The sequence below is a fragment of the Coturnix japonica genome, chromosome 2, assembly GCF_001577835.2.
Source record: "Coturnix japonica isolate 7356 chromosome 2, Coturnix japonica 2.1, whole genome shotgun sequence".
In the NCBI taxonomy this organism is placed as follows: domain Eukaryota; kingdom Metazoa; phylum Chordata; class Aves; order Galliformes; family Phasianidae; genus Coturnix; species Coturnix japonica.
The window spans coordinates 22558404-22575063 of record NC_029517.1 but is presented as its reverse complement, the minus strand read 5'-3'; the positions used below and the strand labels follow the sequence as shown (position 1 = coordinate 22575063).

General features: G+C 36.9%; 1 protein-coding gene across 2 annotated transcripts in view; it reads left to right on the top strand.

Annotated features, from left to right (window-relative positions):
* COL28A1 (collagen type XXVIII alpha 1 chain) overlaps window positions 1–15409 on the top strand; it is a 55886-nt gene extending 40477 nt beyond the window's left edge. For both annotated transcript variants that reach the window (XM_015853660.2, XM_015853659.2), the window contains exons 25-35: window positions 815–883; window positions 2597–2665; window positions 7400–7468; window positions 9001–9081; window positions 9169–9204; window positions 9397–9433; window positions 9733–10287; window positions 11514–11701; window positions 12848–13064; window positions 13460–13632; window positions 14595–15409. In XM_015853660.2, coding sequence (XP_015709146.1) covers window positions 815–883; window positions 2597–2665; window positions 7400–7468; window positions 9001–9081; window positions 9169–9204; window positions 9397–9433; window positions 9733–10287; window positions 11514–11701; window positions 12848–13064; window positions 13460–13632 — 1494 coding nt within the window. In that variant the 3' untranslated portion in view covers window positions 14595–15409. The remainder of the gene's footprint in view (window positions 1–814; window positions 884–2596; window positions 2666–7399; window positions 7469–9000; window positions 9082–9168; window positions 9205–9396; window positions 9434–9732; window positions 10288–11513; window positions 11702–12847; window positions 13065–13459; window positions 13633–14594) is intronic.
* Window positions 15410–16660: the final 1251 nt, after the last annotated feature.

The following is a 16660-nucleotide window of genomic DNA, read 5'->3' as shown; positions in this document are numbered from 1 at the left end:
CCAAACCAGACCAGACCAAACCAACAAACCACCTCCCCCTTTGATAAAATCTGAGTGGAATTCCCTCTTGACTAATCTCGCAAACAGCTTAACTCTCAGACTCCGAGCTTGACATTCCAATTTAAAGCCAAGAGTGTCCATGTACCATGCCTGTATGTTGACTCAAGCTGGCCAGTGTCCAGTGCTTTGGAGGAAAGAGGAACTGAACATAAATTCTGTAGCCAAATATTAGATCAAGAAGGAAAGCGTTGTAAGCTTAATCTAAGCTTTGGATTCAGGTTTACCACCTCTCCAAATCCATCCAAACAGAGCTAAGACCCTCATGTATTAACATAAATAGCACAGTGCAGAACTTATCATGGCAGTTTCATAGCCATATACAAAACACACAGACTGGAGTGATCTGTCACTGGAAATTGAATTTGGGGCATTTCACCTAAAAAGCAGCTGTTAAGATCTGAAAGCTGCACAAATGCTCACAGAAAGTAAAAGAAGTCAGTAAAGGGTTCTGTACTTTTTTTCCATCCTTTGTGATCAGTATGGTATGTTCTTTCTTTTCACCTATCACAAATGAAGTCTCGTGTCATCAGTGTGATCTGTACATGCAGTTCTCTTCTTGTTAGACTGCTCCCTCTGCAGGCATATCAATTCCTAGTGTTTTGTTTTGTTTTGTTTTAATTTTATAAAGCAAATGTGTGTAGCATTTGTTTGCTTTCCTTTTGAAGCAGTTGTTTGACCAAATGCTTTTTGAGTGTTTGAAAAGTGTACTAGTTAGTAAATGGTAAATTACTACTGCTATTATGACTACTTTCAGGGAGATCGTGGACTGACTGGCCATCCTGGGCCCCCAGGACCGAGGGGAAGCGGAATGGTTGGTCCTAAGGTTGGTACTACACCATCTTGAAGCTTCCTGCTTTTTGTAATGCTGGCTGCCGGACTCTCTGATCCCCCTGACACTAGAATGACTTCTTCAATTACTGATTCATGTTGGTGCAACTGCAGGAGAAATCAAGCTTTAAAGCGTGGGGATTGACTGCACATTCCTACTGCTTGGATTAGGGCAGAGTACTACCTGAGAACTGCATTAGAAACTAAACTTTATCAGATCACAGCTTTAGAGATAATAATTGATTGAAATGACACATTCATTCCTTTTGCATCTATGATATTTCCAAAATATCCTTTTGTGGGTAAAAATGTGTGAAATTTGGATTTGAAGTTTGCTTATTTTTTATCAATGAAATTGAATCCTGTTAGCTGCATTTGTAAAACCATTAGGAAAGAAACATAAAGCCAAAAAATTAATTCTAAAAGGTGCCAGCATGCAACATCTGGACAAATTTTAATTTCCTCCACTAACATGGATGGTAATTCTAAAAGGAAAAAAACTGCTGCTAGAAAAGATAACTCAGTTCATGCCTGTATTTCTGTATCATAGGTCTATCTGTTAATTATTGTACAAAGTCAGTGGAGAAAACATTGGAATTCTGTCTATATTTTTCCACATTTAATTAAGTTAAAAACATGTATGTCTTTGTAACTTCTTCTGTAAGTTCCTTAGCAGATAGAATAACAGAAATCTCCATGGCTGTTCTGAATAAACTTGGGAAATGTTATCACCATCATGATACAGAAATGCAGTGAGCAATAGGGTGTTGATGTTTTCTCAGAATGTACATATGACTTTGCGTTCCTTTGTGAAAGCTATAGTAATTTCATTACCTCAGTAAATCATATAGATAGTCCGTTTAAAAAGAGTAATTTTGGTAAGAATCAGTTTAGACTGGGTCTCGAAGCCCACAAAGTGTGTGACAGTATGTAGTGCTCAGCCCAAAGCCTTCAAGACTGAAAAGTAGGTTCTCTGTAAATGATATTTTGTTTTCAGGGTTGAGGACCTTCATCTAGTTCTTCATCTAGTTCATGATCCAGTTCTTGAGATAAGATTTTTCGAACAACAGTGTTTAGTGTGAACCAGTGCTTATATAAATGTAGGTTAGCGGTAGTTTTTACAGGAGATTCCATCAAAGTGTGCGGCAAAATGTTGTCCATGGATGCATAGATGGACTTTACCTGTTTTCTACTGTAGCCGCAAAAATCAGCAGGTGTTGCTTTGGCTGTTGACTCCTCCTCTTCCACTTCAAATTTTCGGAATGAGTGGTGCTCCCAGAGACTGTGTCTTGAAATACTTGTCTATGCAGTGAGTAAGAGCCAATACGTCTAGCTTTATTGCTCTACTGCTTGCCTCTGTGTGGTGTGATTACACAAAGCTGTTAGATAAAGTTGGCTTCAGTTGGTTTCTACCTGGGAAATAAATGGGAAAATCATCACACTGTTTCATGGGCATATTTTTTTCTTTGTTTTCTGCTCAATTGTTCATTTACTTTCCTGAGAGTTTGTCAAATATAACTACTGAAGCCTACTGTGTGAAACCATAAACCGCAGAAGGATCAGAACAAGAGTCTTCAAAAAGGTTTTACTTGTGCTTGCAGTGAATTTGAAATGATTTCTTCAGTGTTACCAGGAATAGAATTTATCTCCTAATTCTTCTTTTTTTTTTTTTTTTTTTTTTTTTTTTTGTTCACACTGACTGTAATAGGGTATTATGGGACGGCAAGGTTTGCCTGGTCTGCCTGGTCCTCCTGGCGTCAGCATACAGGGAGATAAGGTAATCCAGTTTAATGTATCATGTCTCCAGTTTCTTCTTGTACCTCTCACATAGAAAGTTTCATCTTTTTTTTTTTTTTTTTATTTATTTTTTTTCTTCCTCTGCATATATATTTTCTTCCTCTGCATAATTATTCTCTTTGTCACCGAGTCTCTGAACTCTTGCAAATATTCTTTGTAAATCATTCATTCATTCATAAGGTATGTAAAATTTACTTTAGCTGTTGACTTTCATTACTGTTGACACCTGACTGCTCTCCTATTATTCTTATTGCTACAGATATATTTAACCTCTCTCATCCTTGCCACGTTTCATTGACTTTTCAGACTTAGGGCACAGTCCAAAGAAAACATCTGGAGTTTGCTTTTGATGTCCTTATGTAAAGACAGTATTAGAGAGCTACTGTATTTTTCCAGAACAGGACAAACAGCACGTAATTATAGGAACATAAAAGAAATGAATGAGCCAGTCTCCAATATACTCTATCAGGTAATTACTAGCCTAGTTCCAGCCATATCAAAATGTGTCTCCTAACAGGAGAAAGGCAAACATGGTAACATTCAAACTGTTGAAATGTAATGAAATACCTCGTCATAAATGTGTGGAAACAAATTGCTGAAACTGAAGGCTCTAGTGAAGAAAAAAAAATGTTTCTCCTATTTCTCTGAAATTGGTGCTTAAAATTGAGCATGTGATTGAATATTTCCCTGGATCAGGAGTTGAGCTTCACTCTGCATCTCTCAAATTTTAAATTAACAGTAATTCAGTAAAAGGAACACTATTTCAGTTGGGTTAAGACAGATGTCTCACTGTACCGCATTAGGCTGTAGAAAATAAACTGCCATGGAATTTGTTGGCAAAGTTGGTTTTCATTGCAACATACTGACCTGTTAATAATAATAATAATAATAATAATAATAATAATAATAATAATAATAATAATAATAATAATAATAATAATAATGCAAGTTTATGTAGTTACCAAATGTTTTATAGGATAATCTTTTATTCAGGGTAGAATTAGCTCATGCAAGCTTGACCAGAAAAGCATTATTCCTGACTTTGTTTTCATCAGAACTTACTCCGACTCCAGTCTTCCATATTTTTCCCTCTTTATAAAAATGGAGAGCATTTTTCTTCTTCACTGTGTTTCATAGCGTAAGAACATACTTTACAACGTTCTCCAATTTCTCACCTTTTCTTATTTTATCTTATTGTATATCTCTCTTCAACAGATTCTGATTTATGATGTTTTAAGACTCCTAGACAAAGATCTGTCTGTGGTTAGAGTCATCTGATTGTCTGAACCTTTGGTTTTGATCTATCTGCAGCTTTCTTCTATTTTAATGATTATCAGTGTCCACAAAGATACTAGGTGTTCTAATGTGATATTGTAGGTAACTTCCTTTCTTTGATGAATTTCAGAAGCCTATTTGCCTATTTGCTCTATTCTTGAGGAAAGCAGAAATGTTTCTGCCATCTCTATGGGCTTTATAGTATAGGAAAACTGTTTCTGCCTGGCTTTAATATACATTTTTGTTGTGTTCCCAGAATCTAATACTTGGAATATTTCTTTGTTAGCTTCATGAGTATGGAGGTTAGTTATAAAAGCAGAATTCCCATTCTGTGCAAAAATGTTTCACAATGTAATGCAGGAATAAGCATATTGATCACTGTGTATTTTTTCTCTTCCTGAAGAAAATTAAACTCAAAATATTTTCAGTGGCTAACAGATAGATACACTGATATACAGAGACACATAGGTTTGGATTAAGTAATGGCATTGCTAGTAATAATATCTATCTGTACCCGTTTTCTTCATTCACTGATGCTTGTTGAACGTCAATCTCACATCTGTCCTTCTGACTCCTCACAGACACCCCAAGCTTTGTATTTTTTGGCCATTCTTCATCAGCTTAAAGATACTGTTCTCCTTGTTTTGAACTATCAATATTACTCCAAGTATATTCTTATATACACATGGAGCTCTGTAGGCATATGGTAAGAATGGAACATCAAAAATGAGATGGGCTTTGAGTAACTTTATGCTAATAACAGCATCCATTGGTCTTCTTTTCTTGTGTGCTTGGTTTCCTTTCAAAACCACAGTCTAGACATAGTCAGACTCAGGTCTGCACTCAGAGAATGGCATTTCAACATAAAAGTCTACTTATTGATCAGTGATCTATCAGGAAATTAGGGTCAAGGATTTATGGATCCTTTTTTAGATTAATACTGTTTTGTTTTTTAGGATAAGATGGATGGTCAGTTTTGAGTTTAATTTTGTACATGCAATGGGCTGGTATAACGACAAGTATTTAAAAAAATTATGCAGTATACTTCTTCCTTTGTTACTAAATATTTTCTTATGGTATCTACGATAAATCCTTTCTGTTGATGATCATTACACAAGTAGAAGAAGCAGTATTTGGCTCTGCAGTTGACGTTTAAAGGATAAAATTCACGTGTGCCTGCGATTAATGTCAGCTGCATAGGCTTGATTTTTTTTAGAAAAGTAGGTCTCATTCGATTTTGTTGCCCGAGCGCCATCCTAACTGTCAAATGACTTCAATAAATCTATAGTTTTCTTAGATCTGACATTTATTACTAGTGACAGACCACTGGAATACAAAGCAGATTCTAATTCTGGTTCATATGTATCTGCTCTGCAAATCTGTAAAGAGGTTAATCAGGCAGTTCTGTGAGGTCTAGTTAGGAAGAACAGTCTGTCCCAGTGCTGGATGGCAAGCACTGAAATAGGGTGGCATGCTACTTTGCTGTGTTTAAAAGTCATTTGCATTAATAACCTATATAGAAGACCTAGGAAGTACAATCCTGCTGAAAAGCAGCTTTACGTAAATTAAATAGTCACTGCAAACTGCTGTAAGAATGTCAACTAAACTCCTTTATGCATTCCATTGTCTTATTAATATTTCCAATTTTAAGAAATCCCATTCTTTCTCTTGTGGTAGTGAGACAGTCTGAGCTCTTGATTGAAAAATATAACTCACTAGACTTGTACTGGTCTATGCAGATTTGCCTGAGCTGTTTAGTGCAGGCAATAGGTGATCTTGCTGATATTCTCCGGAGCTGTTTTTAATAATTGCACAGGGCACTGCTGTTATGCTGCAAATGTGAATTTTGGGGAAGCATTTATGTACTAGGGAATCTAATTCTCTCTAGCTGTGTTTAAAATGCATACAGTATTTGATCTGAATAAGTTGTTTGCTCTGCTCACTTAAAGAAAACAGGACAGTTTCTGGAACCCACATGCTGTGAAGGATTTTCTGTACTTATTTTATAACAACTGTGGTTTTCAACGTGCTATACACTTATCCTGCTGGTGTGAACGTGCTTTTCAAGTCTCTGTTTGCACAGCAGGACATACAGAACAAACCTTTCAAAGCAAATTTGCACTTTGTAGCCAGACTGATCCTGCCATTTGAAGTGTCAGCAGAAAGCTGTTCTCTACACACTGTGAAAAACAGAGATCTCATTTACTTAAATGAGAACTTGGCCCTTCAAAAGGGCCAAGTGTCAGGTCCTGCATTTTGGTCACAACAACCCCAGGCAACCCTACAGGCTTGGGGAGGTGTGGCTGGAAAGCTGCCTGACGGAAAGGGACCTTGGTGTGCTGATGGACAGTCAGCTGAATATGAGCCAGCAGTGTGCCCAGGTGGCCAAAATGGCCAATGGCATCCTGGCTTGTATCAGGAATGGTGTGGTGAGCAGGACTAGGGAAGTCATCCTGCCCCTGTACTTGGCATTGGAGAGGCCTCACCTTGAGTACTGTGTTCAGTTTTGGGCACCTCAGCACAGGAAAGACATGGAGGTACTGGAGCAGGTCCAGAGAAGGGCAACAGGGCTCATGAAAAACTTGGAGAATCAGCCCTACAAGGAGAGGCTGAGGAAACTGGGGCTGTTTAGTCTGGGGAAAAGGAGGCTGAGGGAAGACCTTATTGCCTTCTTCTAGTACCTGAAAGGTTCTTACAGTGAGAGTGGGGCAGGTCTCTTCTCACAAGTGACAAGTGACATGACGAGGGGAAATGGCCTCAAGTTGCACCAGGGCAAGTTTAGGTTGGATGTTAAGAAACACTTATTTACAGAAAGGGTAGTTAAACACTGGAATAGACTCCCCAGGGAGGTTGGTTGAATTGCCATCCCTGGATGTGTTTAAGAGCCGTTTGGATGTGGTGCTCAGGGATATGATATAGCAAAGGGTTGTTAGAGTTAGGGTACTATGGTTAGGCTGCGGTTGGACTTGATGATCTTCAAGGTCTTTTCCAACCTGGGTAATTCTATGATTCTATGATTCTTAAAAGCAGAAAAATTAAGTCAACCCTGTAGAGATCCTTAGGTGTACATTCCTAGAAAGCCTTTGTGTTGAACTTTGTTTTTCCACTTGTAGGCTAGATGAAGAACTGACTGAACCTCATTGTGTGAAACTCATTACTTTTGTCTTTCATCCATGTCAGCGTAATGTCAATATTTTGTTCAGTTAAACAGGAATATAGTCTTCATTGTGTACTTTATCAAAGATTCATATACATTATGATTCTTACTCATTTGTTTATTTCTTCAGATTCAGAGCAATCCTATCTTGAAAACTGCACGTTTAATTTCCTAATACAAGTATCCGGCTTTCTCTATGGTGTAGGATGTCATAAACCAAATAGACACAGCATGGATTTTACCTTAATTTTTCATTAAAATTACTTTTTATATTCTGTTTAGGGAGAAAAAGGAAATCAAGGTTTGCATGGGCCAAAAGGCTCAATAGGAGTTGGCATTCCTGGACCAAAGGTAAATCCTTGCAATAAGGAAAAGAAAGATTATGTTTTCTTTATTATTTATTTGATGTGACAAGTCTTTGAAGATAAAAAGCAAAGAATCTGCCTAATATTGTTGGCAAGATAAGTGCTTACTACTAATTGTCAGCTTTAGAGTCTGTGAAAATCCTAACCATCAATTAAGGATCAGACTCTGAAATAATATATAGAATGGGCTCTTACCTGTTAGCAGGAGAATAATACTAGTCAAATCACGTATTCTGCTATATTCATATAGTTTTTAAGTATTATAAAATCAAAATATTTGTTTATTTTCCAGGCTTTGACAAAAAAAAATCTCTCCAAACTCTCAGTTTTGCTGTTTGTTATTAAAAAAGCAGCCTTGTCACAAATGAATAGTTTAGTTCAGTAGGAATTTCATTTACCTATTTTCTACTGAATGTGTCAAAAAGCAAACAGATCTATTTTTTAGCATATTTATGTGCATGAAAATGCTTGCATCACCATCATCTAGCATCATATTTGCTGTCCCTTATGCTGACATTAATTTTAATGAAGTTGGATAGAGTTCACAGACAAATAATGGAAAGTAATGCTGTTAGCTGGATTTTATGATTTTATGAAAATAGTCTAGCAAGTGTCTTCCAAGAGCTTACACAGTGGGGTCTGATTTCCTTAACACTGTGGAGGAACTATACAATTTTCATGTTTGAATAAGATCAGAATCAGACTCAGGGAATCAAAAGGGTTCCACAGAATTGATACCAGTCATCGTGGCAAATTCTGTAACAGAGAATGGTACCTAAATGATTCCACTGCCTGAGTAGTAATGACAAGTAATATAGAAACAGGCACTCTCCTCACTAAATTCCCAAGGCTTAAATATTAGCTGATCAGTAAATTCCAGAGAGAAAAACAAACAAACAAAAAAGAACTGCCATACACAATCATCTTCTTGAAGACATTTCTAATTAAGATCCTGAACTCTTTTCGTAGTATATTTCAAACCTGCTTTAGCTGTAGTGCAGTAAGGTTGAACCCCTTGTCTTCTGGAAAATCAGAAGGTGTAGTCACTTGAATTTAAAAATAAAAATAAAAAATGAAGAATCTGTTTCTAAGTATGTAACTATGTACTTTGCAATGTGTGCAACAATCCAGGCACCTCTTCTCTTGGCAAGCTCCCAGTATTTCACATGGGTTCTGTACAAAGCTGATGTGAGTTTCAGAATGTTGGCAGATTTCAAGCAGTTTAGTCTCTCCGTAGGTTTGCATTAACGTAGTCCAGTTTAGAATTCAATAACGTGAAAGAAGAGTAAAAATTATATAATCTCATAATCAGCATAAATTTATCTTCACCCTTTACTCATAGAAATTTCTTGAAGATATTTCTGTTGACAGTCTTGCTTTCTCCCTGCTTATGGTAAATCAGACGCAGGAAAAAGCTCAGAAATTTATTCTTAAAAACTAGTTGAACCATAACTCCAACTCTTACTACCCACAAAACTGGAGTTGTGGATTGGGTTTAATGTGAATGTTTTAAATTAGGGAGACTGTGGAGATAAAGGTGATCCAGGAAGCAAAGGTGCCAAAGGAGAGATGGGAGATGCAGGATCTCCAGGACCAAAGGTAAAGGATATTATACATTACTTTGTTTTGCACAGAAGAAACTAAACGAACTTGGATTTTGTTAATTATCACTCTACACATTTACAGGGAGCTTGGGGAAGAAAAGGTGAACCTGGTCTTTCAGTAAGTATGTATATGAATTCACTTAAACATTAGAAAATTATTTTGGAATGTGCTTATAGTTGATGTGATTTTAAACAAGGCAGATTTAGGGGCATTGCATTCCCTGCATTTTCATAGGTAAGTAGGTTGATAAATCTCAGCATTCTTAAAATGCACAGCAGATTAAATAATACTTTTATGTTTTTTTATCAGAGAGAAGAAGTCATAAGACTTATCAATGAAATATGTGGTAAGCATTCCAGTATGGAAACAAAAATAGCTCTAAACTGAATTTATGTTGCCTGAATGGATATTTCCTCATCACCTTTGTGTGTAAGGATACAACTTACGTGAAAAATGCTCACTGTGCTGTCAGAGTGATACGAGAAGTTTAGTCCAGCTCTGTTTATATTTCTCAGTACCAATGACTTTAAAGTCATATGGAATCATTAAATGAGCTTTGGCTGTAAATCTGATATTTGAGTTCGATACATTTTTATAATTGGAAGGTGGTTTCTCATAAAATGTCTGAAATGGTTATTTTTCCAGGTTGCGGTATCAGATGTAGAGTAACACCGCTGGAACTAATATTTGTCATTGACAGTTCTGAAAGCGTTGGACCAGAAAACTTCAACAGTACCAAAACATTTATGAAAACAGTCATTGATGAGGTTTCGGCCAACCACGCTACAACTCGCATCGGCATTATCAACTTTAGCCATAAAGTGGAGTTGGTATCTTCTCTAGAGAAATACACAACCAAAGAATCTCTGAAGTCTGCTGTTGATAAGATGCTCTACTTAGGAGAAGGCACATACACGGCTTCTGCCATTAAAAAAGCCATTAACCTATTTCAGGCAGCACGCCCAACAGTAAGAAAAGTTGCTCTGGTTGTAACAGATGGACAAGCAGACACTCGTGACAAAGTGCACCTGGATGCGGTAGTGAGGGAAGCACATGCTGCAAATATTGAGATATTTGTCATTGGAATTGCTCAAGAAACTGATCCTCATTATGATAATTTTCTGAAGGAAATGCATCTCATTGCATCAGACCCTGATGAAGAACATTTTTACCGGATAGAGGACTTCAAGACCCTCTCAGGTAAAAGAAACTGTGTAGGAGAATATTTGAAATAAGCAAATAAAAGTCTCTGGCCTTTCCCCAAGCAAGGCAAGGCAGCCCGTGCATGCTCAATGAATGGCAGCTGATGTCTCTCTTTTGGATGAAGCTCAGTTTTCAGTGTCCCTTGCTCTTTGGTCAGATGAAGATTTTGGCAAACTTTTGCCTCTTGTGGAAACAATGAAAACCAATGAACAGTGATTTTCAGGGTTGAGGCCTGCTCTTTGCTGAGAGCTTCCATTAGCTTTCCCTCACAGCGCTTTTGTGTAGGGCCACAGATTCAGCCCCAAAAGAAGAGGATTTCCTCCCATCTTGGTGCACCATCTCTGTCTCTTTATCTCTTTCATATATGGCTGTTGTTGATTTGTCAGTCTGGCAGTCCCCATCTTTTAAGAACACTCGTTTTCTCCTGAAGGTCATAGGGAATTCTGTGCTTTCATCCTGATTCTAGGGAAGAGGTGGTAAAGGAATATCAACAAGGGGATGAGATCTGCTTTATTCCTTATTATTCATTTCAAACAGGCTTGAAAATCATGTGGCCACGTCTGGACTCAGAGATAAAAGACAGAGGAAACCTATAATGACCAGCGGAAGAAACAAACATTGGTTTCACCTAACTGCAGTCTAACCCTATAAACTATATTTATCCTGAGCATAAACTCATTTTGCTACACTGAGCCTGTGGATGGGCTTAAGTTAATGCGTTTAAGGCATTAAAGATGAGAACAGAATCTGCACTAATGTTCTAGTGCCAACTAGGATTAAAATTACAGCTTTGGCTCAGGCTCCAGCTCTCAACATGAAAGTATTCCCAGTCACTGATTTATATATATATATAATATATATAAATATATATATTATTATTTTGTGAGAAGAAATAGGACCTGTAACTCAGTTTATCTTTACTTTTCACACATAAACACTTTCTTTTCGATTGCCCTTTTTTTCTCTCTAGACTGTTGAGCTATAATTTATATTTAAAATGGGTTTTGGGGTTTTCATCTGTTGTTTCCAAAAAGAACTAGAGGTCCTGAAAATCAGTTCGTTCTGAGTTCTATTTGAGTTTTGATATAACTTCAGAAGAGAGTCTTTCACAAGTCACTGTCATTATATGTTGTGGTTAATGCTGCACTAAAAACTTGTGGAGAATCATTGTGACTTTTCTTTATTACTCTTAATAAATGTCATCATTTTGTTAATGTTTTCAGCTCTTGCAGATAAACTCATCACAAAAATCTGTGATAAGGTGCCTGAAATTTACAGTAGAAAAGAACATGTTCTATCTCCACCTCCAAGTCCACAACCTGAAATGCCTAATGAAGTTCCTAACACTCAGCTGACTCGAGTGACAGTTTCAGAGACTTCAGTGCCCCATAAAGAAGGAATCAGTTACTCAGTAAGTAACTGAATATTTTTAGATGTAGCTGTTTGTTGACATTCATATGTTATTTATTACACCATTTACCAATCTTTTAATATATGGGAAATGCATCAACAAGAGATCTGAAGAAAACTTTTAAAGTTAGAGTGAACATTAAATGAATTGAATGCTGTATGTAAATTAAATATTACTGATTTATGGTGGAGGAGTCAGTGAACTTCTCCATTATTAGCCAATACTAACACTTTGGATCACTGTGTATGTAATAAGATTGGTAATGACAAATCAACTTCACTCTCAAAATTCAGTCTAATTTCCCTGAATGACAGTTCCCTCAGACAGTGTGAGTGATTTAGGTTTGGGTTCTGTAATACGTCCACATAGATCTGTGTGACACAGAGGATCAGCTTTGGTACCCTGCATCAGTAAGGAAAATAACAGGGAAAATAAATGTAAACCTGGTATTATAGATGCTGACAATTATATGTTTTATTATAATGATCACAAATATGAATAATTCTAACTAACTAATTAGATGCTCATATGCTTGGATCTGGCTGGCTTTGGTTAGTGATAGCTGAATCTTAATTTAATTACCATCACAATAAACATTGCCCTTTTGTAGGTCATAATTTCAGTATTAGGTTGTAGATTTTCACGTTTTTGCTGCCTTCAAGGGATTCCACACTTTGATCTTTGGATCATCTCTGATGAATGTGTTTTTCTCTCAGTAACATAACAAGTATGCTGTTCCTCTTGCCTGCCATTTCCCATTCCTTGACAGACTTCATTTCAGCTCTTTCCTAGTGAGTGAAATAGATGTCTAAAAGCACAGATTTACCTCACAGTTCCTTGCCTTTTTAATTTATACTACAAACTAAGCACTGACTGAAAATTTACTGCAATGGAACTAATTCAGCTTAATGACTAAATAGAAGGAATCACTTTATCTTCTTATTTAGCTGTCAGTGTCCGAAAATGCGTTTGTTAAAATCATAGTCCCTTACTGAGAAATCACTGAAACAAGGTCTGAACCCACCTGCCATTGTTGCTAAGTAACGTGTGTAAAAAAATACCATTATTTTCCTTTACAATTCTCTAATTCTTTTTCTCTTCACATCTGAGCATCTGAATGTTAACAGATTTTGACTCCTTTTGCAGCCTAGTCCACCACAGACCAGATATACTGAGCTGCTGCCATCTGCTCAGAATCACACTTTGACCAGCTCTGTTCATAGAGAATCGAGATTCCCTCCACTTTCCAACATAGATGAAACCAGACTTCAGAGTCCTGTTGTCAACCCTTTGCTCAATGTAACCACTGCTGGAAATCGTCACCTAACAGCACTGCAATCACAGGTCGCAAAACCTCAAAAAGGTACGTAGTGTCGTCTGAATATTGGATATCAGACTTGTACAGAAATCAACCAACCAAAAATCCCTACTCCCTCCTTCATAAAGCTACTGGATTTTATCATCAAACCTAAATGACAACCCTTGTGTATTGATTGTACTTAGGTGTTTAAATGCGCATTGGAGTCTTGCATCAGAATTTAGGTAGCCTGATTTCAAACCAGTCATGTTTGGACCATGTTTAGATCTATTCATATATTTCAGTAACTGAAGTGGCATTTGGCTACAAATCTGAGATGTGAATATATTCCAGGCATTGTGAGGAAGTAAAAAAAAGGATGCTCCAAGCAAATAATGCAGTTTTACTATAATGTAACTGATACCCAGAATCAAAGTTAACTTTTACATATATGCTTTCAGATCCCAGGTGCTTGGAACCTATGAAACCAGGTGACTGTCGGAACTATGTGGTGAAATGGTATTATGACAAGAATGCCAATTCTTGTGGCCAGTTCTGGTACGGAGGTTGTAATAGTACCAACAATAGATTTGAAACAGCAGAAGAATGTCGAGGAACCTGCGTTGATGAATAAGTAAGTTTTCTCCCCATCTGTTTCTCCTCCATCAAGCACTTCTTTTCCAGGCTAAAAAGATATAATACTTAATTGTCTCCAATACTATGCATACATATCATAGCACATTTTACACCTTTGATCAGGTTTTACTCCTTTCTGAGATGGTGGGAGCAGAACTGCACTTTGTGGTCATAAATTTATGCAGTGACACAGTAGTTGTCTACTTTGCTCTTTACTCCTTATCTTACAGTTTCTCATGTTGTATTTGGGTTTGGGTTTATTTGTTTGTTTGTTTTTACTGTTGCTGAGAATTAAGGTGATATGTTCACAGATCAAAATTCCAAGACCCCACTTAAAGGATTAGCAGAAAAACCATCATTTTATATGTGGATTTAGAATCATTTTTCTCATATGTACTATTTCATTCACCTTTCCACTCACTCACAGCTTATTCTGTCAACATCTCAATGTTCTTCTACAGTTTCTTGCAGTCAACCCTTTTCTTTTCTACTCTAGAGAAAGACAATGTTGTCACAGACTTGGTCATCTCACTTTTTACTCCCTTCTCTAGATCTCTTAAGATCATTTTGAGTAGGACAGACCATTGCAACATGCATCTTCCACTGCCTTCTTTCCAGCAGCTGTTTATTCCCCTTCTTTTTTCACCATTTCTAAATCAGAAGACTTTTCCTCTTAATCCAATATAACTTTCCTTTGGTGAGAGACTTTATCTTTCAGAAATCCGGGCAGACTTATTCACGGCCTTAGGCCAACATGCTCATTGAGTGATGTATGGTCTTCAAAGAGCTTGCTAATCCATAGTGCATAACTTCCTTTACAAAAGCCATTTACCTCTGCCCCAGTACACCACATTAAGTAAGTTCTATGTTTCATCCTTCAGTACAGGAAAAATCTATTGAACTACAGCATATTTTTTTCTAAGCAATTCAAGAAAACTAATAGATTCCTCATTCTTCTAGACATTACTGACATTTGGAGTTTTTAAAGCAAGAAGTTCATGTGTATTAAGGAAGAAATGGCTGAGAAGAATCTAAAATGATGTGTGAACATGAATATATTACCACCACGCTTCACTGCTTTCCCCACTGTGGAATTCACATTCACTAGATTCCTGCATAACATATGTTATCTATAACACCAAGCAATAACTATTACACATGCACATGCATGGGAACATATTTTTTCCCTTCAAGCTGATATTAATTTGATAATACTACATGTGGCAAGGATATGATTTTATTCTTAGGGTTAAAATACTTGAAGTGTTCACACAGCACTTAATGACAGAGGTCTCTTATTCTCTTGGAAGAATAGAATGTGCTCTAGTTTTAAACAAGAGTAAGTAGCTCCTGAAATTAGAAATCTTATTACAGCATTTAGTGTCATAACTTAAGGTTTTCACTAATTAGACTACCCCTTGTGAATGCAAACACCACAGCTAAAAGTAGATGAGAGGGGTTTCCCATTAAAGCACATTTATGTTAATATCAATATAGTCTTTTCACTTATAAGGGAGGGACTTTCATTTGGAATCACATTAAAACCAGGATTCTTCATGTCCCTTATGGCAAGTAAACAAATTTCAGTTTCTCAGGGCCTCTATGTTTAAATGTATATATATTTCACTCTGATATATGTTATTAAGTGAAGAAGGAGAAAGAACTGAAAAACACATGCAAATGTTTACGTACATCCTTTCTACTTATAATCCTAGTGAATTATCATTAAAACTGAGAATTGTGAGTCTGTAATTAAAATGGAAAGCAACATCTTATAAAGAGTCTGGCCTTCTTATTCCTTTGTAGACAAGAAAACCCATTATCTATATACGCAGTCTAAACAGATCTTGATATGTTTAAACAATGCTTGCACATTTTTTTCCCCCAGGAGCCCAAAAGATAGCAAACACCATGCAAAATGGACTTGTCTATAGCAAATAGGGTGCAAACCTTATTCTGTGAAATGAAGTGCTTGAAGTTTAGGAGTTTTAAAGACTTTTTTCCTAAAAAGTTTGCTTTGTTAGTGAGTTTTAAATTAGAAACTAAAAATGTGACAGTAGCCTCCAAAAATCCCACTGTGATTATACTCAGAACTAAAAACATGAGGGTCACTCCATGAGGAAAAACAACCACGAGGGTGCAATTAATCTTGGCTGGAAAAGAAGCACTGGAACAGGAGGACAATACGTTGTGCTACATACTCTGTAGAAGCCTGAAAGCAAAGGGATTCAGGCCTATAGAACAAAATCAAACTGTTAAAATCAATCATTCTCCTTTCACAAAAGAAAGTAGGAACTGAAATTTGATGCAACTTTCTCTGGGAGATGTAGTCTTCTTCTGTAAGTTGCAGATTCAGTAAAATTATTCATGCTTTATATGATGTTATGATGTGGAATACTGATAGCAAAATTACAAAATTATTAAACCATGACACATTACCCTATGGCTCTCAGCAAAAACCATACTTTGGAGACAAAGTCTATTTAAACTTCTTTGTTTGTTCTTCCTAATGAGGATTATGTTGAAATTCAGGCAACTGGAGAAGGCTCCAAAAACACGATCCATAAAGATCTTCTGTGTTGGTTTTTTGGCACCGTGCAACACTGCAAACAGTCTCTCATCCATTCAGTGTGTTGTCCCAGGATCATTATAAACCATTCAATTTACAAGGACTGCTCTGAAAGTAATGCCTCCTATTTAATTTTGTTGGCCCATCATGTCACAGGTGGATGTTGGTCACACAGTGACCATATAGTAAAAGTTTCTACTTGTACGTATCTTTTGTAGCTTCTTCTTCTGTAATGAGAGCCTCTCTCAGCATTCATCTGTTACCAAACAGCAGCAATGTGAGGTAGCAGCATTAATACCCAATCTGGAAGTTATCTGCCCATCCCAACAGCAGGGTTACCCTCCTGGCTCTGCACAGCAACAAAACATGATCCAAGTTCAGCAGTCAGTGGGAACAGTTATTAAGGATCAGAGAGGGATTTATGCCCTTAAAGCCAATTCTACATTAACAGGGATAC